This window comes from Corapipo altera, unplaced genomic scaffold (assembly GCF_003945725.1).
Source record: "Corapipo altera isolate COAL_440 unplaced genomic scaffold, ASM394572v1 0, whole genome shotgun sequence".
In the NCBI taxonomy this organism is placed as follows: Eukaryota; Metazoa; Chordata; class Aves; order Passeriformes; family Pipridae; genus Corapipo; species Corapipo altera.
Window position 1 is genome coordinate 2,052,490 of NW_020884872.1, and position 26,793 is coordinate 2,079,282.

The 26,793-nt window shown below is 46.0% G+C and overlaps 1 protein-coding gene across 2 annotated transcripts in view; it reads right to left on the reverse strand.

The window, feature by feature from the left end:
* Positions 1 to 3,088: 3,088 nt before the first annotated feature.
* The window catches only part of KCNJ6 (potassium voltage-gated channel subfamily J member 6), a 115,826-nt gene continuing 92,121 nt past the window's right edge, over positions 3,089 to 26,793 (reverse strand). For both annotated transcript variants that reach the window (XM_027634995.1, XM_027635004.1), the window contains exon 3: positions 3,089 to 6,301. In XM_027634995.1, coding sequence (XP_027490796.1) covers positions 5,976 to 6,301 — 326 coding nt within the window. In that variant the 3' untranslated portion in view covers positions 3,089 to 5,975. The remainder of the gene's footprint in view (positions 6,302 to 26,793) is intronic.

The following is a 26,793-nucleotide window of genomic DNA, read 5'->3' on the forward strand; positions in this document are numbered from 1 at the left end:
GGGGGAGCCCCAAAACAGGAGCAAAAAGGCAGCACCGGGTTCTCCCACAGTCAGCTCAGCAGATGGTCTTCCCAGAAATGCCTCCTAATCCCTGCTGAGCTTGGGAAGAGCTGGGGAATGTTCAGCAGTTCTGAGCAGCACAGGCAGAGATTTGGGAGCTCCTGCATCCCATCCCTCTAAACCAAAATGTTGCCGTGAAAACGAAGTGACTTTTGTCACCATCTGAGCAGGATTCATTCAAATGACTTCCGAGTGTAACAGTTGGGGTTCCCCAAGCCCAACATGACTGAAGTTTTCAGATTAGGCACTTCTTGTTAAGATACCATAACCTGTTTTAGAAAATGCCATTTTTTAATTTGATTAGAGTCACATTTTGGGGAGATTTCTGAGGCTCCGGCTCTGCGTCCTCGGCTCAGTAGGAGGAACACATAGAGAGGATCCAACACTGAACATCACACTGCCATCCTCTCCCAACTAGAACCACCTCAAACAGCATCATCACACATCCTTTAGGAGGGATATTTCACAGAGGAATTTGGGACACCCTGATGGGGAAGTGCCCAGGGAGAGGGTCTGTGAGGATTTCTGCTGGCGTGGCAGGAACTCTCCTTTCCTGAGCTGGAGCAAGTCCAGAGGACTCTAGTCCAACATATGGAGGAAAAGTGTGGTGGGGTAGCACTTCTCCACCAGTTCCTCCAGTTTAAACTTCCCAGAAAAATCAGTGCAAGTGATTTCCTACGATCATTTGAGGGAAAACAGCTCCGTGGCTTGGAAGAGTGGCTGATGGAGACTTCAAAGCAAGCTGGGAACAGGATGGTGCTGTAGCTTCCAGAGCTTCATGAGCTTCACTTTCTTTGAGTTTTGACTGTGAATTTGGAGCTACTGCCTTTGATTTAATAAAAAAAAAAAGAGGAAAAAAATAGGGGGAGCTCTCCCCTCTGAGAAAAACCACTAACAGCAGTTGGTGGTATTTAAAACTTGTAAGTTTTTATTCTGTGTGAATGACACGTGAGCTGGGGAGAAAGAGGAAAGAACTGTGGTTTATAGTTGTGAACTTGCTTAGAATAGAAAACAGATTTCACACTTGAGATGAAATGGGGAGATATTTTAGCCTCTTTAGAGCTCTATCTTTGGACGTGACATGTGTTTGCTCTCTGTGTGAAACTCTGTTGGAGCACCAGGATCCTGGCAACAAGTGGGACAGTGGCAAGTGGCAAAATAAATACAGCTTTACACTGAAAGTTGCCACTGGATTATAACTTCTGGAAATCCAGAGGATCTAAAAAAAGTGGGAGAAATAAGCTTGAACTAAATCCGTGAAATGAATCCTGGATATCAACACCGCCTTTCCCTTTCAAAAAGCCAAATCCTAAAAGTTTAAAACTCCCTCAGGAAATGATCAATAAATAACAGCTTTCAGGTCTCATCTTTAAGAATTATTTCCAGCACAAAGCCCAGATTTATGCCTGGTCTCTGTGTTTCCAAACAACTTGTTCATGAGCTGAAGGAACAAGAGTGGAAGAGAAGCCAACTTCTCATGTTGTTGGGTCTGATTTGTGGCCCAAAAAGTGTCTGAGTGTGGCAATGTGGCTGTGAAGGAGGCTGATATTGTGAAAAGAAGGATATTTTGGTGGACAGAGAGTACCAGAACAGTAAAAACTTGATGTTTCACAGCCAGAAGCTCTGGTGGGGGCTGCTCAGGAATGTCCTACCTGAGGTGCTCGACCCTCCCATCGCCACGCGGACAAGTTGTTTTCAGTGTTGAGCTTCTAATTCACATCCACATTAAAGAACTGGAGGAACCCAGGGAATGAGGAATTGTCTATTCTTCCTTTAAGAACCCCAAGGATTTAATTTAGTGATAGAATTATATAATCATAGAATCCTAGAGTGGTTTGGGTTGGAAGGCACCTTAAAGATCCTCTTGTTCCAACCCTTCTGCCATGGGCAGGGACGCCTTCCACTAGAAGATGAAAGTTTCTTTGGGCTTTTTTTGGGAATTCAAGAGCCAGTCAGCCCTTGGAATTGGTGCTGGGGATCTGCTGGTGCTTTCACAGCAGGGTTGGTTGCTTTGGAGAAGTGGGACATGGCTTTGACCATCCCTGGGCTGCAGAGAGCCGTGAATCCAGGTCTTCCCTCTCCTGAACAGCCCAACATTGTGCAGCTGAGCTAAACGGGAACTTCTGCCCTGTGGCTGGACACAGAACAGGGATTTCTTCCCTGCTTTTGAAAGGCCTGAGTAGCCCCTTTAACTCCAACAGAGGAACCCAGACATAAAGCCAAAGACTTGAAGTGAACTCCAAACCATCTGCCAATGTCCTGGTGTTTGTCCCCCCCTGTTTGGCAGCTGCTGGGGACCCTCCCAGAAGTTTAAATTTATTGGGATTGCTCCCATGGCTTTGGTGTTTTAGGGCAAAGCTCTAGATCATAACAGCTACGTACACCTAAGGGAACATCTGCATTTTTGGATGTTTGTTTGGGAAGAATTTCTGAGATTTCTTTTAGTGCTGGTAAAGAGGGGATTTATTGCTAAATTATGGGCCTGAGGCTGAATAATTTGCTGAAGGAATTTGTGTTGCTCCACTGAAAGCAGGAGGGCTGTGTCTATTATTAGTACCTGGAAGACTTGGTCTGGAAACTTGGGTGGGGGAAAAACAATAGTGTGTTATTAAATAAAAAAAAAGGAAAAAATAAAAGTGAGAAGGAGTCAGAGAGGACTGTGTAACTCTGGGCATTAAGATAAACAAAGCACATTTGCAGCATTTCTGATCACTGAAGAAGGAACTGGAAGCTGCAGGAGATCACTGAGAGCCCACGTTCACCTCTGGAAACTCTTTTGCTCCTGGAAATCACAAGATACTCTGAGAAAAAGTCACCAAAATATTTTAGTGAACGATACAGAGGTGTAACGAGTCTTGATTAATTAGGTAGTCAATTATGTTAAGATGTTGCATTCATGTTCCATAAATGTGATTTGCCAAAAATATTCCCATAGGGAACTGAGCTTTCCATGGGATATCATTTAGGTTTGAGGGATGAAGTTCCCAGGTTAAACTGTTTCCTGCCAATGAAAACACCACTCGGCATATACGGCTTGAAAATCCATTGTTAATTAACAGCATTCGATTCTTAATTGTCTTTTTACCAACTCAGTTGAAATCATTGACACAAAATACATTGTTAAACTGCTTAATCAATCATTGTAGAAAAATAGAGGTGTTTGATAGGGACATTCTAGTACAAAGTTTCCGTGAAGCTTCCCCCGTTGAAAGCTTTGGAGGCTTCTATTTGTTTTTTGTTTTTTTTGTCTTTTTTTTTTAAAGCTTATGTTACAAAAATGAGAGTTCATAAACTTTACAGTCCGTACTACATTGATACCAAAGACAATAAAATACAGGGGGGGAGAGAGAGAGAGAGAAAGAGAGACAAACACACACATTTTAAGCTTGAAGTGCCCTATTCACAAAAATATAGCTCACACATGCGCATGCCCCAGTGGTGGAAAGTCTGGTGTTTTTTGTGCTAAAAGGACACCAAAAAAAAAAAAAAGAAAAAAAAAAAGGTTTAATCAGGGCCCTGAGCTGCTGTTCTAGTCAATGCAATTTTTGTTAAACTGCAGCAATGGATTCCAGAGTGGCCCCAGTAAATCACAGGAGCACAAAGCAGGTTTCTCCTCAGAGGAATGCTTTGCTCCTGCTAGGACTGGCATGGATTGTGGGCTTGGGGTGCTGCTACCCTGGTTCCTCTGCTTCCCCTGGGGCTGGGGAGCCACCTTTCCCCCCAAAACTCTCAGTAGTAGCCTCGTGGGTGGGTTGGGATGGATGGGCTGGAGCACTCGGCAGGAGGATGAGCGTGGGGAGGTCTGTCCCAACCCAGCGCTGCCTCCCGGGATTTGAGTGTAAGGAACCTTTACTGAGCCACCAAAATTCCTTATTCTGAGCCATTCCTTGCATCCTGTTGCTTTGGGAAAGCCTTTTAGGGGCAAATGTTCAGAGCTGAAACATAAAACCCCTCCTTCCATCCAGCCTGATCTGCCAGTCCCTGTTGGGCCACCCTTTCCTTCCCCACACCCTCCTCGGTGGGAAGCACAGGGAGAATGGGAATTTTCCCTGCAGAGGGAGGACCTGCAGAACTCCCCCAGCCCCAGATTAGCCACGCCCTGAAAATCAGCAAGGGGCAGCTGTACCAGCAAAGAAAAATAATCAAAGAAAGGAAAATAGGTGTGAATTTAACGTGAAAGCTATATCACAGTGCAAATCTTTCCACCTGCCCGCCAAGTTTTTCTCCTGAGGTTAATTTTTTTTTTTTTTTTTAAATTATTTTCTCTTCTGTTTTAACGTAAATATTTCTGTACAAAAAAACCGCTTCAGATTCTCTTCATTGTGTTCCTTCCTCCCGGAGCAGGCAGGTATGAAAAAAAACCCAAACAAACCAGAGTTAAGGCTGCAGCTTCTTCTCCTTTGCTGGCAGAAATGCAGTTCTTGGCGGGGCTGAGCTCCCCGGCTCAGGGGGGTGTTGCTGCGTAAGCGATGCAGGTTCTCTCTGCCCCGATAAAGTTTGCTGAGGTGGAATGTACAGGATTTACAGTGATTTACAACTACCTAAGGTGGAAAACTCGTTGGAGAACCTCTCTCTCCCCTCGAGCACGGGTGGCAGGATCCGTGTGTTCAGCTGGGACACCCTGTTGAAACACATACCCAGGGCTGTTTGTGCCACCCGTGACTCAGCTGGCAAAAAAAAAAAAAAAGACACATTTCATGGATTTTGGCTTCATGTGAAATCCAGCTGTTTCTTTCCCAGCTGAGCAGCTAAAATCTAATTCAGTTTTCAATGGCTTGTGCTGTTGGTGTAGCAAACTGCTGAATTCCCGTGGTCTGGGTGGGGAGAAGGGAGGAGTTTCCCTGGATATTGCACATAAAGGATAACACCTCTACATGAAACATGCTCGCTATATTAAGAGTATGCAGGAAATTCTGTTTAGCCATGAGTTTGCCACAGCCTAAATTTTAGGTCGAACTGCCCCCAAAAAAGAGTAACCAGGAACCGGTTTTGCCTTATTTGTAAACATTTTCACAGTATATCAGGAGTTCTGTTAGGATTTATCTACCCTGCCCTCTCCCAGACTTATGGCTTTTTAGAGTCAGTGAAACGATCTGTTTGGCAAACAGTGAGGTTCTCTAAATAGCTGCCAGTCTGGTACACTGAAGAAAATGTCATGCACTAGAAGAGCCTTAGAGGGGGTGGGGGGGGAAAAATTATCAATATTACACTTCAAATATTTGAAGAGAAATTCCTACTCGATGGGGAGTTAGTTGTTTTTTTGCATCCCGATATTTCTAGGACTCTTGTTTCTAAACCTACATTAGTTACACGTCTGTGTGTACATTATTTAGAAGTTCTTTACTACAGTACTTTTGTACATGCGGTGTTTATTACTAAATGTAAAGAGAAAGTAGTTACATAAGGCATATGTACAGTATTTTGTTGGATTGCAGGTCCCTCTGCTCACCTTCCCCTTAAAGCTGCAAGGCCCATTTCACAGAGATTTGTCCCCCAGCTTGTGGAACTGTCCTGAAACACATAAAAACCAGAGTCAAAGTCCACTTGAATGAACTAGTCTTTCCTTTTAAACCCCTTGCTTGTATCTCCCTTGAATTGGGGTGGGTTTTTTTGTGGTGGATAAACCTGGAGGTCTGACCCCGGAGAGGTGGAACCAGCAGTCACTGCCAGGGTGGGGATGGAGATTCTACCATCCCCCAGTGGGTATTGCAGCTTTACCCCACGCCTCGGAGTCTGTGAATCTCTGGAACTGGAATCGGGTAGGCCGATATTTCGCATCTGGAGTATTTATTTTCCAGGGTTTGAGAATCGTAGGAAGGAAAAAAAAAAAGAATTAAAGGCGTGTCGCAGAAAGAAACCGGGAGCCAAGAGGGACAAGACAAAGGAGGTGGCATGCCTTTGTGCCTCTGTTGGTTCTACACTTTGGACTCGCTCTCCAAGTTGGCCACGTCACCGTTTCTTTCATTTTGGTCTTCCTGATTCTTCTCCTCCTCCTCGGTTTCCAGCTCCGCGTGCTGGTCCAGCTTGCTGGAAACGGACCACGTGAGGGGCAGTTCTGCTCGGCTGGCCATCTCTGCCAGCTCTTTGGCACTGTAAACTGGGGTGTTGGTCTCATAGGTTTCATGAAAACTGTTGTAGTCAACCTCATAAAACCCGTCCTCCAGGGTGAGGACGGGGGTGAAGCGATAACCCCAGAGGATCTCGCTCGTGATGTAGGAGCTTCGGGCTTGGCAGGTCATCCCTGGAACAGAGAAGGAAGAAGTGCTGTAATAAGGACCCGCTGCTCACCCAAATCTTTAATTATTTAATCATTTTTTTCCATTTAAGGAGAGAAATGTATGAAAGAAACACCAGAAAAGAAATTAGGTTTGACATCATATTTGAATTTGAGCTTAGAAAGCAGTTTTAAGTATAAACTTCTCTGACGCCCTTTCCTTCTGTGCACGTGCATAACAACAAGTGCTAAGTCTGTCAGACTTAAGATCAACATTTCTTTATCCAGTGCAGTCCTTCTTCCTGCATTTCATCAACTCACCTGCTGAAGAGTCTCTCGTGTTTTACCAAGAGTGTCTGTGCCATCCTCTGGGTCTCACTGCCAGGTTCAGCACTTGCCCAGAATAACAGGAATTTACACAACAGCATTCCTCTGCTGGAACCCCCCCCCCCCCGAGCCTGTGACCCCAAAACTTGGCTCTTCTGAAGGTAGGAGTCACTTTTAAGTTACAATGATTTGAGAGTTGAGTTGGTGGCCAATGCACAAACATCAGCAAAACTCCTGAAGGACGTGTGATAGTGGCTGATGTTGAACTGGGATAACTGGGACTGATTTCTCCGCTACATTCCCTTCACAGCTCTGATGAACTTCACTCTACAGGGCAAAAAAAATGCTGTTTTTTGTTCAGACACAGCTCTTCCAAGCTCAGTGTAGTACCCAGAGTGTCTCTGGGTGAAGAAACACCTGGCCATGGCAGGGACCTGTGACTTGGAGAACCCGCTTCATCTCACACCAACAGCTTGGAGAAGCACTACATTAAAATATTAATGCTCAGGAGTGGAAGGGAAAACCCAGAGGAGCAGGAAAAATACCAGGAGAAATGAATTTAAGAGGCAAAAACATGATGCCAACAAAATAGGAGTACATGGAGAAAGAATGTGATGATTTTCTTTTGATTATTGCACATTATTAACTGTGTATGACTAAGCAAACTTCAGCTGCACAGTATTTATTGAACACAGAGCAAATAAAGTTACTTAACCTGCCACACTTCACTTATTTAGAAGATAATCACAAGCAATTAAAAGAAGTGTTTAATTTAGAGAGCACAAATGGCAGACTTTAGAATGTCCATTTTCTCTCTGCACTGGTAAAGTCACATGGATGGGCTCGTGAAGAGCCAACACTGGGAGTTTATTGTCCCCAATTTTTTCCAGGGTTTTGCAAAGTGCTCCAGGTGATTCTGCCCTCGTTCTTGCTCTCATATCTTGCTTCTGAGGGGCGAAAACTGCTGTTTCTGGGTACTCTGTATTTCTCACTTGTGGTGTTACCTTTAGGAAGACGTTTCCCACACTGTGGTACTTCAGCCCTTCTCCAGTGCTTTGGATCCTGTGGAGCACTGGCTGTCAGGGAAAGCTGTTGTGGGAAAGCTGCTGCACTGGCCCCAGCAAAACCCCCTCTGCTCTCCTGCTGTGCTCTCTGATCCTAATTTCTCTCTCTTAATGTCTGACAGAAATATTTAAGCCTTCGGTTTTCTCTTTGTTCTTGCAGGACAAGACAGGTTTGCATTTCAATTCTCAAGCAGTGCACAAATGGAAATACCAAAATCTTACCATTTTTCTTTTCCTTTCACAGGTGGGAAGGGTGGAAGGTCAACAAACCCTGTGACAAAATGACCTCTTGTGTGAGGTCCTGTGTGATTTTTAGTCTAAAGGATACTTTTCCCCCACAGAATGATGGAGGGAGAGGAATGTGGCAGCTCAAAGAGCTCTTGGTCCTGCCCTTGGGTGACAACAACCCCCTGCAGCTCCAGGCTGGGACAGAGGGGATGGAAAGGATCAGGAAGGCCCTGGGGGTGCTGGTGACAGTGGTTGGACATGAGCCTGGATGTGCCCGGGGGGGCAAGAGCCCAGTGGAACCTGGTTTGGATCAGGGATAGTGTGGGCACAGCCCAGGGCAGGGATTGTCCCCTGTGCTGGCACTGCTGAGGGACCTCCACGGCTGTGTCCAGTTCTGGAACCTCATGGAAGAGAGACATGGAGGGGCTGGAGCGTGTGCAGGGAAGGGAACGGAGCTGGGGAAGGGGCTGGAGCAGCAGGAGGGGCTGAGGGAGCTGGGGGGGCTCATCTTGGAGAAAAGGAGGCTCAGAGGGGACCTTCTGGCTCTGCAACCCCCTGACAGGAGGGGGGACTCAGGGGGGGTCGGGCTCTGCTGCCAGGGAAGAAGGGACAGGAGGAGAGGGAACGGCCTCCAGCTGTGCCAGGGGAGGCTCAGGTTGGACAGGAGGAGGAATTTCTCCCTGGAAAGGGTGGTCAGGCCTTGGCAGGGGCTGCCCAGGGAGGTTTGGAATCCCCAGCCCTGGAGGTGTCCCAGGAAGGCCTGGCCGTGGCACTCAGTGCTCTGGGCTGGGGGACAAGGTGGGGATGGGGCACAGGGTGGATCCATGGGCTGGGAGACCTTTACCAACTTAATGACTCCATGGTTCTGTGAAGCCAGGGCAGTGGGCAGATGATCCCACTGGTCTGGGCAGCCACTTGCCCCTGCACATCCCAGAGTGGTGTCTCTGAGGGTCCCCACCCCATCTGTCCTGGCAGGGTGGGATGGCAGCAGCAGGATCAGGCTGCAGTACCAGTGCTTTTTCTCCCACCATTGCCCTCACTGCAAACTGCATTTTAAAGGGGCTGATGAGACCTCTGAGGGTTGCCCTTAACTGCTGTCTCACTCCAGGTATTTCTAATGGGCAGTAATGAGAAGTTTTTATGATGTTTAATGTTCAGTTAGTTGGTTTTAACCAGCAGCAGAGGAGTCACCACCTCTCTCTGGAAGACGCACACCGTGGTGGATCCTGTTCCTATCACTCCCCATGCCCCCATTCCTGGGTCAGAACCCTGCAGTGTGAGTGGGGAGCTGAATTTTGGTCCTTGTTATGTCAGAGGAGGCAAACTAAATGATGGGGAGTCTTATTTTTGAGACAGCCAAGTTGACTCAGTGTAGTAGGTTTGTGACCACCACACTCAGCAACACTTATTTTTTGGCTTTCAAATGGGAACAAAAAAGGTCCTGCTGCCACTATTAGGATTAACTCCATGTGTCTAAAATCAGTGGTTAGTTGCTACTTGGGACAATCTCGTTACCATATAAGCAGTGTATTTAAAACTTGAATTTATCCTCAAAATTCTTATTATTCCTGTTCAACAGCAACAAGCTCCAGAGCACGGACTGCAGTGGCTCCCTCTGCCTGGCTGGGAGTGTGGACTCTGTTCCAGTGCATCCTGCCAGCAGTTTTCCTTGCAGGCAGAAGGAAGGGTTTTATTAAAGCTTAATATTTGCACCAGGCAGCCCAAGAAAATGACAGGAAAAAAATTCCCCTAAGCTACTGCTGAGAGGTGGGCAAGGTTACAACCCCACCGTTGACTGAGTAGGATTAATAACAAAGTTGATGCCACCTCCAGATTGATTCCTCTTGAAAAGTTGCCCTGTGCAGTTATTTTGAGGTTCTGGTTTGTTCATCCTGTCTGCTGCTATTTAGGCTTCTGTCTTACAGGGTTTGGGGTGGTGACTTGATGCATTCCCTCACACTGCATTTAAGATTTCGTGGCAGGTTACACAATTATATGTTGTGTCCTGCACTCTCACCACGCAGTATTTCCCTTTGTGATGGGAGCCATCAAAAAAATAAAGTGCTTTGAAATAGTCAGGGGAAAAAGGGGGCCTCAGAATCATGGTCTCAAACACACGTTTGGGCTGAAATACAGTGATTTTTCAACTCTAGGTCAGCCTACTGTAGTTTACAAAGTAACAGCCTCTTTCAGCTTACTCAAGGCAGTCTTTTTTACAACAGGGCTTTTTCTTTTCAAATTCCACTTCTGTAATAAAAAAAGGACTCTAAATGAAACGAGGGGGACAAGAATTATGGCCCATGGCTTACTCTGTCTCTCTGACAGCCACAGTGTGAAGTGATTTTGAGGTTCAGGAGTTTCCTGCTGGCACTTTGCAGAACAGACTTTCTGCTGCACTAAATTGTGTGGAATATCCCCTAAGAATGACCTGATTTCAATCATTACATGGGAATTTTACTTCACAGTTCAGCCTGGAGCAAGACCTCAGCAGCAAAGAACTCAGGGGTGCACAGAAAACAGTGGTGTCCCCATTTCTGGGGTGAGTGGAGTTTTACTCCTGTACAGTAGAAGTACAAAATTTGATCTGGGGTCTCCAGCTGGAAGTTAAAACTTCCATGTCCATATGTGATGCTCCTGTTCTGTTGCTTTCTCCCTGCCTGTGTTCATAACAACCTTTGCTGAGGTATCGCCGCAGAGGTTTCAATCTATTTTGTCAGAAGTTTTATTTCTATTGTGAGAACCTTTAAAAAACCAAAACCAAACATGTAGGAAGGATAATTAACCTCTTGAGGTTAATTCCTGTGGCTTCTGTGTGCTCAGGATGGAGCTGCTCTGCTGCAGGAGTTATGAGGGGAGTGGTGCTGACCTGTGGTGTCAGAGCTGAGTTTTGCACCTTGCCCAGGGCAAGGGTGAGAGGATTGGAGAATTTTATTTAATCTCTGTGTTCACAGAATCATAGAATAGTTTGAGTTGGAAGAGGCCTTAAACAGCATCCAATTCCAACTCCCTGCCATGAGCAGGGACACCTTCCACTGGCCCAGGTTGCTCCAAGCCCTGTCCAGCCTGGCCTTGGACACTTCCAGGGATCCAGGGGCAGCCACAGCTTCACTGGGCAACCTGTGCCAGGGCCTCACCACCCTCACAGGGAAGAATTTTTTCCCAGTATCCCATCTAACCCTGTTCTCCTTCATCATAAAGCCATTTCCCCCTTGTCCTGTCACTCGATGCCCTCGTGGAAAGTCCCTCTCCAAAATAGTCCCTGTCCAGTGACAGGAATATTGAGGCAATCAGCTGAATGTGCACCTTTGCCTCTGAAACTCCAGTCTGGTGCTCCAGTAACTTTCCAGGTTTGCATCCCAGCACTGCTCCTGTGTTCCTGAGGGGTCATCCAACAGCCTGTGGGAGCCTCTGCCCCGGGTGACCTTTTGCTATCAAATAAATTTGGTGTGAGGTTCATCAGTCTGCTATTTTTAGGTGTTCAGGAGAGGAAGAAGGCAATGTGTGCTCCTAAAAACAAGCAGGAGGCTGGGAGTCAAGAACCCCTGATTGATACATCAGTTCTCCTGCACACGCCATGTGGGCTTTGGCAAATTCCCCAGCTTTGCTGGGTCTGGGTTATTGGTGTCCCACCAGGGACATGCTGAGGTGTAAAAGTAGTACAATTTTGCTGTCAAATCTGTACTAAACAGCTCTCCCTGTGTGAAAATGAGGAGTGTTTTCAAGTGTGCCTTGAAAAAAGGACAGAGATTTAAGAATAAGATTTCCATGGTGCCACCAAGCCAGTGGCAGAAACATTCCATGAGGGTTAATTGGTTCTCTTGAATCGAGCTAAAAAGAAGAAAGCAAAGAAAGCAAAAAGTTGTGTTGTACCCTAAATTCAGTGATTTTTTTTTTAAAGCCCAAAGCACAGAATCCCAGAATGGTTTGGGATGGGAGGGACCTTAAAGATCATCCACTTCCACCCCCTGCCATGGGCAGGGACAACTTCCACCAGCCCAAGTTGCTCCAAGCCTTGTCCAACCTGGCCTTGGACACTTCCAGGGATCCAGGGGCAGCCACAGCTTCTCTGGGAAACCTGAGCCAGGGCCTCCCCACCCTCACAGCCAAGAATTCCTTCCCAATATCCCATCTAACCCTATTGGCTTTCAGTTTGAAGCCATTCCCCCTTGTCCTGTCACTCCAGGTCCTCACGAAAAGTCCCTCTCCAGGTGACATTGCTGTAAAATGTTGCAAATACCTTGTTCGGACAAGATATTTTTCCTTTCCATTTTGCATAAGTTTATTTGAGTAAACACCTCATATTTTTATATATGCATATGTATATGTATATACAAATATACCTCTTCCCATTCAGAGCTAGCAAAGGGGAATTCCCAGAGGTTCTGATGACTTGGTTCAGGACACACCTGAAAATTGGATGTTTATCTCACCCTGAGCAATGTCTAAAGCTCTTGAAAGGAGTAAACTCTGGACAGGTGCCTGTGAGCATTTTAAGTTCTCTTTGCCTCAGCTTGTCTAGGGACGTGTTTGTGGAACCCTCATGTTGGGGGTTGTGGGAGAGGAAGGCAATGGGGACAGATTTTATTTTATTCTTGTAAGAATATAAGGAATTAACTTTCATTGGTTTTTTTTTTTTTTTTTAAATTTTAAAACTGGTGTGGCTTTTATTTTTTTCCTGTAAATCTGAGTAATTGGGTATTTCTGCTTTCACATTTCCTAATCAGACTGAGAAGCCAATCACTATATTTGAAATTTTTCAGCTAACACCATCTGTGAATTCTGCCCAGAGGTCTTTGTGGCAGCTCCTGCCTTTGTCTCACAGCTGATGATGGGACCCAGGGAGCAGCTCCACAGCAGAAAATCCGAGTTTTCGTGGAATGAGTGGGCTGGAGCAGCTGCCCTGACCACCACCACCAGCAATAAAATCACATCTCCGTGGGAGGTGTCACATCTTATCAGGTCACATTTGCACGAAGACGAATTTGCAAAGGAAATGGAGCTGATGAGAGGCCGTAATTTCAAGTCAGTTGGACTTTCTGATGCTCCAAAATCTGTTTCATTCTCAACAAGGTGAAAACAAATAAACAAGTATAAAAAAAATTGATATAAAGTTAAATTCTAAACGAAGTCTAACTTGAATCAGTCGAACCATTCTGCTTTCATTCTGAAATGTGACATATTGTATAAAACAACACCTAAAAAAATGGGTTTGCTTTAGTCTTTTTCAAACTATTAAAAATATATGTTTTTCCCCCAGCAGGAGATTTCAATGCCAGTGAAATTTTATTCTCCATTGGAAAAAAGGCTGAGTTAAAAATGTTTAATTTAACTGGCTAGTGTTTCTTCTTCCAGGAATTAAATATACTTCACTGAGTAGCTTGTGCCTAATTTCTTGCTTTCCTGTGTCTAAATTCTGCTTTTTTGTGTCGAAATTCTGCTGTTTTGCATTGAAATTCTGCTTTTTTGCAGGTAGCTTAGTTTTGCATTGAAATTCTGCTTTTTTGCAGGTAGCTTAGTCTGAGAAATTAAACATAGTGAGGCCAGGAAACCTCGTCTGATTCAGCCTCAAATGTGCTGCCACTTTTAGCCACCAACACTTTATATATTCTCAATAAACAGCTCCTAAACAGATGAATGACTATTCAGCCAATATTTAACCTTCATTTAGCCTTATTTTCATGCCATGCCCAGCAAATCAAGCTGCCTGTGTGAATTTTAATGCTGGTTTGTTTTTTTTTTTCAGCTGTGCTGGTTGAAATGGGCGATGATTCCATTTTCCTGTGATATTTATTATATCAAATAACGTTTGACCAGACAAGGGAGAGAAGCTCCTTCCAGAACTGGCACTCAGAGTCCTTGGAAACAGGAAACTCAATTCTGTGGAGCTGGAACACGAAGTGCCAAGATTTTGTGCCCTGCTCTCTGTGTTTGACTGTGGGGATACATTTATAGATTCTGTGGTTTCTCAGGCGTGGAAGGAAGTGCTTTATTTCTCCTGGCAGGTGGAAAATCAGGATCGATGGGAATTTTGTTCAAAAGAAGCTGCAGGACACGTTGGCTCAGCTCCCAAAATGCAAAGTGCTGAGTAAGGAGAAGACCTGACCTGACCTTTTTAAAATACATTGCTTCAAATCCATGGGTATCCTGCCCTGTAAGATGGGATGTCCTTCCCTGATATGGCACACAGGTATTTTTTTCCCCAATTCCTTGACCATCATCCAGGAACAGGCAGGAAGGGTGTTCATTCCAGCTGCTGCCTCCCTGGAGAAGGATCGTGGCAGGATTTTTTGCTGAGCAGCGAGAGCTGATCCAGAGTTAAGGGCAGGGAGGATCCTGGGTGGATCTGCCTGGAACAGAGAGGATCCAAGGTGAATCTGCATGGAACCAAGAGGATCCTGGGTGCCAGGGGGTGTGGAGAAGACCCCTGGAAGCACATTAAGTACCAATAGTCCTGTTGATGGCTTTGGATCTCTCCACTGCTTGGTTGCTTCCATAACAGAGAGGGTGACCAGCCAGCAAGAACCAAAGCCTTTCCTTGGATTCAGAATTCCAGTTGGCTCCCTGTTTCTTTTCCTCAGTCGGGATGTACGGGGCTCTGAGCAACCTGGGCTAGTAGAAGGTGTCCCTGCCCATGGCAGAGGGTGGAACTGGATGATCTTTAAGGTCCCTTCCAACCCAAACACTTCCACGAGTCTGTGACTCTGTGACTCCTCCAGGGGCTCCGAGTCCCCTGCCCTTTTCCTCACCTTTTAGGAAGAGCAAGTTTTGGATAAAAGAAAGGTGAAGAAGGAGCTACCTGAGCTGCTGAATTACTTGGGGAAGAAAGTAGTAGAACAGCTCCTGCTCTCCTCTACTCTGCACAAACCCAAAGGCTACACGAGATGGGCACCACAGGAGCAGGTTCCTCCCTTTCTACTCCTGGCTGGAGAAGCAGAAGGTGGGAATGGGGCAGATATGAATTGCAGGTGGGAATAGAAGATACATGACCCAGAAATGTGCATGAAATGACCCTTCATGTCCTGGGCTGATCCCCCAGTGTGGGGAGCAGGGCAGGGGGGGGGTTGTGCCCCTCTGCCCCCTCAGGTGAGACCCCCCTGCAGAGCTGCTCCAGCCCTGGGGAACAGCACAGCAAGGACATGGAGCTGCTGGAGAGAGTCCAGAGCAGGCCCCAAGAGGATCCCAGGGCTGGAGCAGCTCTGCTGGGAGGAAAGGCTGGGAGAGCTGGGATTGTTCAGCCTGGAGAAGAGAAGCTTTGGGGTGACCTGATTGTGGCCTTGCAGGACCTGAAGGGGCTCCAGGAAAGATGGAGAGAGACTATTTCCAAGCGATGGAGCACTAGGACAAGGGGGAATGGCTTCAAAGTGACAGAGAGCAGAACTGGATGAGATATTGGGAAGAAATTCTTGGATGTGGGAGTGATGGGACACTGGAACCAGTTTCCCAGAGAAGCTGTGGCTGCCCCTGAATCCCTGGAAGTGTCCAAGGCCAGGTTGTATGGGGCTTGGAGCAACCAGGTCTAGTGGAAGGTGTCCCTGCCCATGGCAGGGGGTGAGCCTGGATGATCTTTGAGGTCCCTTCCAACCCAAACCATTCTGTGATTCTGTGAAATGCATTTTGCCTTGGATAAGGGTCAAAAGCATTGTTTATGTGGGAGCTCTTCCAGCATGGGATCCTTTCAGGCACACGGAAAAATACATCTTACTGCTGTATTGGCTTTATTCTACACAAAGCACAACATATGCAACCCCCCTGGAGAACATGCATTTAGCACACAGTGGTGATGGCACTAAAACAAGGTATGTTTGGGCATTGCTGAATTCCCACATCAGCATTAATGCCAAGGGATGGCTGGGAGAAAAACCCTTTTGGTTGGAATGATACTTGCTGTGAAAGCAGCATTTTCTGTAACAGTTTGTACCTGCTGCACACTTGTGCTGCCGTGACTGTGAGATAAACATTCAATTAAAATTAGATGTGTGATCTATTCCACCGCTTGCTGTGCAGGCTTCTCCAGCACATAATTTGACTCTGCATGTCTTTGGATGGTTCCTTTTTGTTTCTCTCCTCAAAATGCTCACCAAGAGAACAGAACATCCAAGGTTTCCTCTCCCCCGAACTTTCCTGACTCGAAGCTTTTTATAAAGATTTGTCACATTTTGCCGTGGAAATGTTTGTGAACCCAGGATTAAAGACAAAGCAGCGTGTGCACACAGCTTGGCAGGCTGGAAAATTCAGGAAATAAGGGAAGATCACTGGCTTTTTTGACAGCAGAACCTGTGAATTACCCACCAAGTGTCCCGGTGGTTGTTTCTGGTTTTGTGGTTTTGTTAAAACCTGGTCTGGGCTGCTGTGAAAGCAGAGGGGGAGATGAAAAGGGCTCAGCACAAAGCACTCACTTCTTCCAGATGAGCAGCGAGGTGGGGAAATGCAACAAAAATAAAGAGAAAACACGTTTTAGCCGAAAATGGCCGGAATTTTGGGTGAGCAGCAACACTTTTCAGTGGGGTTGCCTGGGTGGTTTTGTAACGGTGCATCCTTTCAGGTGGGCTGGAACCAGCCAAACATGGGTAGGTGGTACTTGCTTTTAGAAGAGGCAGCTTGAAGAAATCAGCTTTTCTAAAGATAGCCCAGTTTCAGAGATTAGATTTCTGACTTGTGTTTCACCTAAAGAGTACCAAGAGGATGGGGGTAGAGGTGCTCAGGAGAAAGCTCTAAATCCCAAGCTTTGGGAAGAGGAGGAGGAGGAGGAGGAAGATCTGGGCTGGTTTTGTTGATATTTCAAATAATAAGTTTGGATAGTGGCCCTTATACCCTTTAATTTTCTTTGTGGGAGGGAGTTTAAGCAACCAAACACTTGTTCACGTTGTTATTTAACATGTGATTGATCAACTCCTTTACAAAAATCTCTGTCAGGGAAACCATCAACTGCACTGAGCTTAAAGCTCATCTGTCATAGCAGTGATCTTTAATTAAAATTTAAATTAGGTTTATTGATATCTTCATCACAACAAAAGCCTCAGCCAATCCCAGGCTTGGTGCAGCTCTGATTTTTGATGAACTTTTGCAGGCCTTCCAGCAGTTATGCAAAGAAAATCATCTGTGCTGTTAAAATCCTCCCACTGAACAGCAAGTGGGTTTCGATTTTTTTTTTTCCTCCTTAATTTTTTTTTTTTTAATTTCAGTTCATAGGATGAGACATTAAGTTGATGCTTTCAGGTTAATAATATTTGGCTATCTGACAACTTCAGCAGCCTATTTTTTGAAGTGCAGGATTGAGCAGGAACTGGCTGCCTGGGGGAATGAGAGGCAAAATCTTTCACTTCTGAAACTATTTAATATTCCAGTTCTCTCAAAATTTGTATCCATATTTGAGCTGCCTGGAATCCTGTCCAATAATAGTGGCTATTAACGTGCCTGCTAAGAGATCAATGAACATTTTGGAAAAATTAATATTTCGCTTGACTTTAATTGACTTTGGTTTTATTTGAGGTGGTGAGGATGAAGCTGAGTTGGATATTTAACTACTTCCTGGAATTTAGCAATGGGTCCAACAAAGGAGAGTATCAGCAGTAGAGTTGGGATTTTAGGAAAGCTTCAGTACTCCTCTCCTGATATTTCTATTCTGGGAAAAAGTGGGAACAACACACTCCATACTCCAAGTATCACTTTCCTTGAAGCCTGAACTTACTTAGAAGGGAGGAGGGAGCAAAAAAAATCAGCAAAAAGTTATTTTGTTCTATTCCTTACTGTTTAAACTAATAATATTTAAACTAATTGTTCTGGGAGGAGCACAGACAAATCAATCCTTGGCAATATGTGTCAGATTTTGCCACAACCTGTTCCAAAAGGTGATGGAGCAGGGAAATTTTAAGTTTCTTTGACACCTCACTCATGGAAGCAACAAAGAGTTTTAAGTGTCTCAAAATTCTCCTTAGTTTAAGAATATTTGTATCAGTTGATGAGGAAAAATTGGTTGGCTATTAAGGGAAAAATAATGAACTTGAGAAGAGGTGGATCTGTATGGGGAAAGCTCTCTGAGGAAGAAAGAGGAGGGTGCTCACATCCAAAACTGCCCAGTTCCCAGAGGAGATGATGGAAAGGAGTCTGAAATTAAATTTCTGGGCTTTCAAAGTAAGGAAAACCTCATACAGAAGCCTCCATAATGTCTGTTTTCCTGGGGAATTCATTTCAGTTCAACACTGAGGGTGGGGGTTTGTGCTCAGCAAAGACGTGAAGCTTTTCCTCCTGGCACAAAAAGCACTTTTTTTTTTGGGAAAGGGATGAAGGTCTCAGGGAGTTGTGGAGGATGAAAATCTTTTGGATACACGGGACATGAGCTGTCCCTGGCAGTGCTTCCAGCTCTCCTGCCGTGGGTTGTTCCATCCTCTGCATCAGTCATGAGGTGGCACTCTTCTACCAACAGAGACTACTCACAGAGCTTTGGAAGTGCCTGTGTGTGCCTAAACTAACGGAAAAAGAAGCAAAACCTGGAAAATCTCATGGAGGGATTATTGCAGAAGTTGCTTTCGAGATGTCTGGGCAGGCAGGAGATGAGGCATGACCGGGATGCTCTGTGTTTGTGGCAGGGTTGTATTTCAGAATACACCTCCCTGAGCTCTCTTGGAGTTAGAGTTTAACAGCTTCCTTGATTTTCTTGTGACTCCCAGACAGATCTGAGGGATTTCTGCACACCAGACCATGTTCTTCTTCATGACAAGCACAGTTACACGGTGTCTCTCTCACAGATTTTATTCCTGCTGCCAGAACACTGCTGATTTGGAGCCCTTCATTGATATACACACTGTACAACGAGCTCCTGGCTAAGGTTGGACATCCTTCACTCTGGAGCTGTCCTGACTCTCAAAAAACACCAGGCTTCCAGTTTTGGAGGTACACAGGGAAAAAACCAAACCCCAGACAATTCTGACTGAAGGGATCTGTCTCCAGCATTGCACAAGAGTGTTTGAAGGGAGGTTTTAATGTTGAAAGCACAGTGCCAAGCTCTGGTTTCAGTCAGCAGCAGCTCAAACCAGCAGCACCTTCCATCAGGATTTAGCTATTCCAGACTGCTGACCTGACTCAGAGCTCCACAGTTTGACACCTCCACGGGATCCTTGCTAAGTCCCAAGCAATCCAACAGATGTCTGTGAGGCAGCATCCTCTGGCTCCTGCTGTGTTCCCGAGGCAGGCTTAACCTCCAGGAGGGGAAAGAGAAATAAAACTTGGCATGTTGTCTTTAAAAACTTACTGACCCCTTATACAGGCAGATAGTGAGTGGACGAGGGGTTTAAACTGAAGGAGGGCAGGTTTAGATGGGATATTAGGAAGAAATTCTTGTCTATGAGAATGGAGAGGCCCTGGTACAGGTTGCCCAGGGAAGCTGTGGCTGCCCCTGGATCCCTGGAAGTGTCCAAGGCCAGGTTGGATGGGGCTTGGAGTAACCTGGTCTAGTGGAAGGTGTCCCTGTCCATGGCATTGGAGGATCTTTGAGGTCCCTTCCAACCCAAATAATTCTGTGATTCTCTCCACACTTTCAGTGAAACAGGGCTGAACTATCTGGCTAATCTGAGCTCAGCATGGGCAGAGTTGTCTCAAAGAGTGAAGACTCTTTTTTTCTTTTTAACCACACATTTCTACAGAGAAAAGGGAAAAACCCCTGCAATTTCTTATTCCCAGCAGGAATGCGAGTACTGGAAATTGATGGAAAAATGCAGCTGCCCCCCCTCCCAAAAAAAAAGCCCAAATCCTGACATTACACGTGGCTTTAAGAAACAATGACAGAGCTGGACATGCCTTATGTACATAGAGCAGTAGCTGAAACACATTTAATAAAACCTAGATAATTTGCTCCTTATGTTTCCCATCAATTCTTAAATTCCATTTTATTCCCATTTTGCTGGAGGTGCAGGTCAATGCAAATGCAACAATATAAGCACAGAATGTGTTTTGCCAATAAGTTTGCATGAGAATCCAGAAGCTCAGTGGGGAATAAATTACTGAGGCTCAGAAAGAATAGCACCAGTAATGTTTGTCTCTTATTTCCCATCAATTTTTATCTGAGGGTCTCAAGGAAAGGACATGTTATTATTTTTGTTTTCCAGTGGTGAAGTTGAGGCAGAGAATGGAGATTTGCCTCAAGACCTCAGAGAAGGTGTGCAGCAAAGAAAGGCTGCCATGGTGGGGGTGTTTCCATTCTGATATCCATGGGGGGGAATTCTGGCTCTCTGCTGCCCTTTGATGTGAGCCAGGAGGATTTTTTGGCTTAGGGCACTGATTTGGTTTTCGTGGAGAGCTGAAGTTTGGGAACAACACTTTTTTCCGATCCTGTTGCTTCAACACAAAACTTCTTCTCATTATTTGGGTCTCAGCAGAGCTCAACATCTTTCCTAAGGCCATTTCTCTCCTTTGCTTTGAGCAGAGTAGGATAGGACAACAAAACAGGAGAGGTTTTTTCGGGAGCAGAAGGTGGATGAGATGAATCCTGTCATGGAACACGAACATGTTTTCCTAGAGTCACAGCTGTGCTTCCTCAGCCCTTTCCTGTTCTCCTCTGGGGGGTGGAGCTCCCCCCTTCTTTTAATCGTGACTGAGAATTTTGTGCTGCCAGGATAAAGGAGGTTTTGCCTGGGGGTGCTGTGGTGACACGAGGCTGTGCCATGTGCACGCACAGGGACACGGAGAGATGGATGGGGAGACAGGACAGGGATTTGGAGATGCTCCTGTGCCCAAAATAGCAACTCCTTGGTGTGTGAACCTTAGAAATCCTCAGTCCCTTCAAATGCATAATGAGACTGGTTGATTATCATCAAGTGAAAATTGCTGGTGTGGTATGAAGGGAGGAGAAGAGAATTTAAGGGCTAGCAGTGAGAAGACAACAGACTTCAGAGTGACACTGGGGCATTGTTACAAGGAAATAACTGGGAAATCGTGGATCAGGATATGTGGATACCCCATCCCTGGAAATGCTCAAGGCCAGGTTGGATGTGAAACTGTTTCCAATGGCCTGGAGTGACAGGACAAGGGGGAATGGCTTTAAACTGCCAGAGGGCAGGGTTAGATGGGATATTGGGAAGGAATTCTTGGCTGTGAGGGTGAGGAGGCCCTGGCCCAGGTTGCCCAGAGAAGCTGTGGCTGCCCCTGGATCCCTGGAAGTGTCCAAGACCAGGTTGGACGGGACTTGGATCAACCTGGGCTAGTGGGAGGTGTCCCTGCCCATGGCAGGGGGTTGGAACTGGATGATATTTAAGTCCCCTTCCAACCCAAACCATTCTATGATTCTCTGATTATAAGCACATGATGAAAATGAACCAAAAAAATCACCCCAAAATGCTGTGGCATGAAGGGGTTGAATCAATCAACACAACACATGAAGTTCAGTTGCACCATCACAGCGTAGAAATGTTTGGGGTTTACATTTTTTGGTAAAGTTTAATGGCATTTCCTCCCTTTCCCCCCCTCACAAAAAACATTTGTTGTGCAGAAAGCTTGACTTGATTTCTAATTGGGGAAGATGCTGTAGCAAAACCCCTAATCCTTCTTCTGCAGTTTACCGGGGTTGTATTACACAATTTGGCTACAAGAAAGCCCTGTAATAAATGACAGCTCCTTCAGCCAGTTGGCAGCACAGGGCCCACCATCAGTCTTGCAAATGGCCCCATAACCATCGAAAAGCCGAAATAATTTGGAGCTGTGGCTCAACACGTTATTAATCACAGAGCAGAGGGTTTGCTCTGATTTCACCAGGCACGCTAATGCAAAAAAAAACCCCGTGGTTGTCTCAGGAGCCAGCGTGGGGATAAAATCGTGTGCTGCTGCCGTGATTGACTACAGGCTTCAAGGCCAGGATTTCAGGGACGTTCCTCAAAGTCCTGCCAAGTCTGAAGGCTTTCATTAATAAATCCCAATGTGAACTTGAACAGGTTGTTTGCGTGTCCATGGAGGGCAGGAGGGTGTCTGTCAGTGAAAGAGCAGTTGATTAATGTAGTTTATTTTCCTGACTGATATCGAGAAAGAAAAGTATTGGAGCGAGTCCAGAGGAGGCACCAAGAGGATCCCAGGGCTGGAGCAGCTCTGCTGGGAGGAAAGGCTAGGAGAGCTGGGATTGTTCAGACTGGAGAGGAGAAGCTTTGGGGTGACCTGATTGTGGCCTTGCAGGACCTAAAGGAGCTCCAAGAAACATGGAGAGAGATTATTTCCAAGGGCCTGGAGTGACAGAAGGGGGAATGGCTTCCAACTGAGAGAAGGCAGGATTAGATGGGATATTGGGAAGAAATTCTTGGCTGTGAGGGTGATGAGGTCCTGGTCCAGGTTGCCCAGAGAAGCTGTGGCTGCCTCTGGATCTCTGGAATTGTCCAAGGCCAGGTTGGATGGGGCTTGGAGCAACCTGGGCTAGTGGAAAATGTCCCTGCTCATGGCATGGAGTTGGAACTGGATGATCTCTAAGGTCCTTTCCAACCCAAACCATTCTATAATTCCGTGGACTATGAAATGGTTCACTTGTGAACCAACTGCTTGTGATCTGTGCATTTTGGCCTAAGCAGTGACCCCAATTCCACAGGCTTCCAACCAGGGGGCCAACGGGTCCAAATCCAGTGACAAGGTGATGACTCAACCTAAGCTTCACAAAAGTCAAAAGTATCTTCTTGCTGCACTTTCTGGCTTTTGGAAGTGAATGGTTTTAGTCTGGATGAGTGTAGGCAGCAAAAGTCTCTACAGGAGTGGGGTCACTCTTCGGGGAATTTCTCCAGTTTTCCACATGACTACTGGATCACATGGATGTTGCAACAACAAAAGAACTCATTCAGAGGAAATCACCCCGAGATAATGAGAATGACTTGTGTTATCGATCTCTAAAAGGTACAACTCAGCTTCATGAACACTGCAATAGTGTGGCAACAACACCACAGGACCCTTCCCCTCCAGCCAGAGCCACGTTCAAGCAGATCAGGCTGATCTGCTGCTACTGTGTTGTACCTTGATCTGAATTGCTGTGAACAACTCTCTCAAAAGAAGGAGCACAGTCAGAGCCCTGACACTGCAGAACTCCTGGATAATGCTGTGGCTTGTTGCTAGTGGGAGAAAGATGGAGATCAGGGTGGCAGCTGCAGAATAAAATCCACTGTGCAGCCTTTCTACAGTGTCATATTTAAGAGAGGGAGAGCTCCAGCCATAACTGATGGGGTGTGATGCTCCAGGGGAGGATAGCTTGGATTTTTAAGAAGCTCTGAATGTTTTGTTTTTCCACAAGCTCTGCCATCTCCCCGATAAGCTAATTTTAAAAGTTAATGGACTAGATCCTTCAGTGTGCTAATGCTGCATTGTGCTGCTCCAGAGGTGCAGAACAGCTCTAAAGGAGCCTTTTTCTGCTCCTGGAGTTTTTCCCCTGTCCTAAGGCAATATGGGCCAGCCAGAAGGGATCTTCCAGGAGCCCAGGAATGCCTGGAGCAAAGACTTCTGGGGGAGAAGTGGGATGAGAGATGTCACCACACACCCTGATTCCGAGGGCTTTGGGGCTGTAGGCTGACAGCAAAACTAATTTACAAGTTACAGGCAGAAAAAAAATATTCCCAAGACTGGAAAAGCACTGGAAGAGTCCAAGTGGTGTTTTGCATTGACACCACTCCTCCTCCCAGCCAGGAGATGTGGGTCCCCGATTCTTCTGGCTGCACACTTGGAAGAAGGAGTGAAAAATAGTGAGGGATAAATGGTTCCTTGCAATAAATCCCTCAGCTGTGCCGACTAAACAGACAATTCTTTTCTTTTTTTTTTTTTTTTTGGTGTGAGTTCCACCCACTGGTCAGTGCTCGCTGTGCTGAGGAGGCACCAGCTGCTCTGGGATCTGAGGAGGAGGATGACCCAGCAGGGCACTGACACATCAGCTCTGCAGCCAACAGGGAGCCTGAACTGAAGGCTCATTCTGTGGGGTGAACCATCTCCCCAGATCCTGCAAGGCATCCATGTGCTAACTCCATGTTTACGTGATCCAAACCAGGGGGTTTTTGTGGATATTCTGGAAAGCCACAAGGTGCAGCAGCATTAATACACCACTGACTGTGGCAACATCTGTCAGGAAGAAGAGGAGGCTGCCAGGGAGCTGTGACAACTTTAACTGGCCCTTTCAAACCAGGGAGAGAGACTAAAAGAGGGACTGAGTGGATGGAGAGAGCCCCAAGCCCTACTCTATGTTTGGCTCACCCTTCTCATGAGGATTCAAGCCCACAGGGAACAGCATGACCAGGGCACCTAAAAAAGGGAACAGCAGTGAATAGACAATCAGACTGGTCACTGCTACAACTTGGTGCCAGCATTTGGCAACAGGTTAAACTTCCTGTGGCTTAATTCTGTCATCATTCACAATTCCAGGCTCTTCCGACTCAGATTGGATGTTTTCCACGCAGGGGCTCAAGGTTATTGTTGCTGTTTTTCAGTTGAGGGAATGATTTCACTGGAATTAGTCCAAAACTAAGGATGTGGACAGCTCTTAAGCGCAGCTGATGGTTCTCCTCCATTGCAGGTAAATGGATTGACTTTGGGCCCCAGATAGTTTTCCTTCCTCTCTTTGCCAGGAATTCAACACTGGGCATAAATCCACAGGTCCAATCCATGCTGAACACCAAACACCTTACCTATCATTTCATCCCTACAGTGAGAATTAAAACCTGTGCTTATCTTCGAGGTGATCATTACCTGAGACCAAGATAACTGGTCAATATTCAATAACTGTGGATTGTTTCCATTTGGGTAAAAATAGACCAAATGGAACTTTTCTGTTTTTGCAGAGGTAAGAGACTGAGGAATAAACTCCAGTGGCAACTAAAACTCAGTAGTTTTCACCAGAAGTACCTGACAGACATTTTTGATGTTGTCTTTTTGATACAAACACAAAATATCAAAGCTAAAAAACAACCAGCCATCACACTTGGCACACAACTCTCCTGATGCAGGGAGGCTGAGGACCACTTCTGGTGCATTTCATAGAATTCCAGAATCACTGAGGTTGGAAAAGGTCTCCAAGATCATGAAGTCCAATCTGAGCCTGATCCCCTCCTTGTCCCCCAGGCCAGAGCACTGAGTGCCATGGCCAGGCCCTCCTTGGACACCTCCAGGGCTGGGCACTCCAAACCTCCCTGGGCAACCCCTGCCAAGGCCTGACCACCCTTTCCAGCAAGAAATTCCTCTTAGTGTCCAGTTGTGCTGCATCAAGTCTGTAGACACTGCAGCAGCAGGGATTTAAGGATGGGACAAGAAGGAGTTCCCTGGGAAGACAATAAGGACACCCAAGAGGGAATGTTTCTTCCTGGGAAAAACATCAATTACAAATGGAGTCTCCCTTCTTGGGGCAGTCGGGAAAGGTCAGTGGGAAAGGATAGAGCACTGGGAAAGCTGAAGGACAGAACAGCAACTGGAGAGGTCAAGAGCATCTTTTCTCTTTCCCTGGGTACCTGAGCTGCTGGGAACAACCAAAAGGGCAGGTCCAAGTTTTCCTTCTCTGTTCCTGTTGTGCCAAAAGTGAGGAAGTAGATGGTCAATCAGGTGGACCCCACATAGAATCCCAGAATGGTTTGGGTTGGAAAGGACCTTAAAGATCATCTCGTTCCACCCTCTGCCATGGGCAGGGACACCTTCCAATATCCCAGGTTGCTCCAAGCCCCATCCAACGTGGCCTTGAGCAGCCCTAAATCTCATTTTTTTATGGTAACATGGGGAGCCACAACTCTCAGGGTGCACCTGCACATTGGCAGCACCAGGACACAACCTGGGGTGGGAATAGAAAGAGCTGGTGAAGTTTTGAACTGTGCACATGAATGTGAGATACGAGAGCAAGTTTCACATGTTCAGGAGGGTTGTGAATGCATTTTCTGTGTCTTGAGCCATTCTGGGCCTGGTACCAGTCACACTCCTGCTCCTGGTTTCACAATTGAGCATTTTGAGGTGATCAGTCCAGGTAAATCAGAGATGAATGTGATTCAGGGCTGCTCTGTCTTAAGGGAGGACAGTGGGGATGGTAGAAAAGACTTTCTTTACTTTTTCCTTCTGTCTGTTCACTTTCCTTGTCAAAAAAATGACAGTGTGTCAAACTGACACACCATCAGGTATAATCTTGAGCTGAATGAAGGCTGTAATTTGATTAAGGGACTCTGACAGGTTTTGAAACAATGGCAGAGTTTTGAGAATGAAACTGGAGGATTTAATTCAATAATAGTGTAGGTGCTGCACAATACAGTTTTCATAAAACTTTCCTGCTGCAGCAGCTGGAACATTCCTCCATCTCCTGATCCTGCTGAATTCAGAGGGACTGAACAGAGCTGAGAGACCTTGTGAAAGGGCAGCTAATGAAGTGAAAATTCAGGGAGGTTGGAGTCAGCAAATGAAGACCTGCAGTGATTTGACAGCTGCTGTGAAAGGAGAAGGGGAAGGAGCTGAAACTCTCACAAAACACAGAACTGGTGTGAGATTAATTTCTTGGCTCCCAGTTCAGATCTATGACACAAAGTTAATAAACCACTGACAAAGGCTGCCCTTACACACGGTGGGGGTGCTACAAGACCAGTTGAGACTCAGTAGAGTTGATTAAAGCACAGACACAGAGCTTGAGGTGAACAGCTGTGGGTCAGAATTGAAGAGGTTTTTTCAACTGTGCTTCCCCAGAAAGTGTTAAAATTCCTTTCTTTGTGCACAATCTGAGGGGTTTGGCTGCTGGGTGGGAATCAGGCACATGGATCAGACCTAATTAGTTTTAGCTTTAACAGACCAGGTTCACTTGGACTCTGGTTGGCAGATAAACAGATGGAATGACCTTATGGAGCCTCTAGGGGAAAGTTGGTTCATACATTGCCCATTGTCTTCGACATTTTGGATAGAAGAATTTGAACATAAGCAGGTTAAAATAAGTGAGTGTTT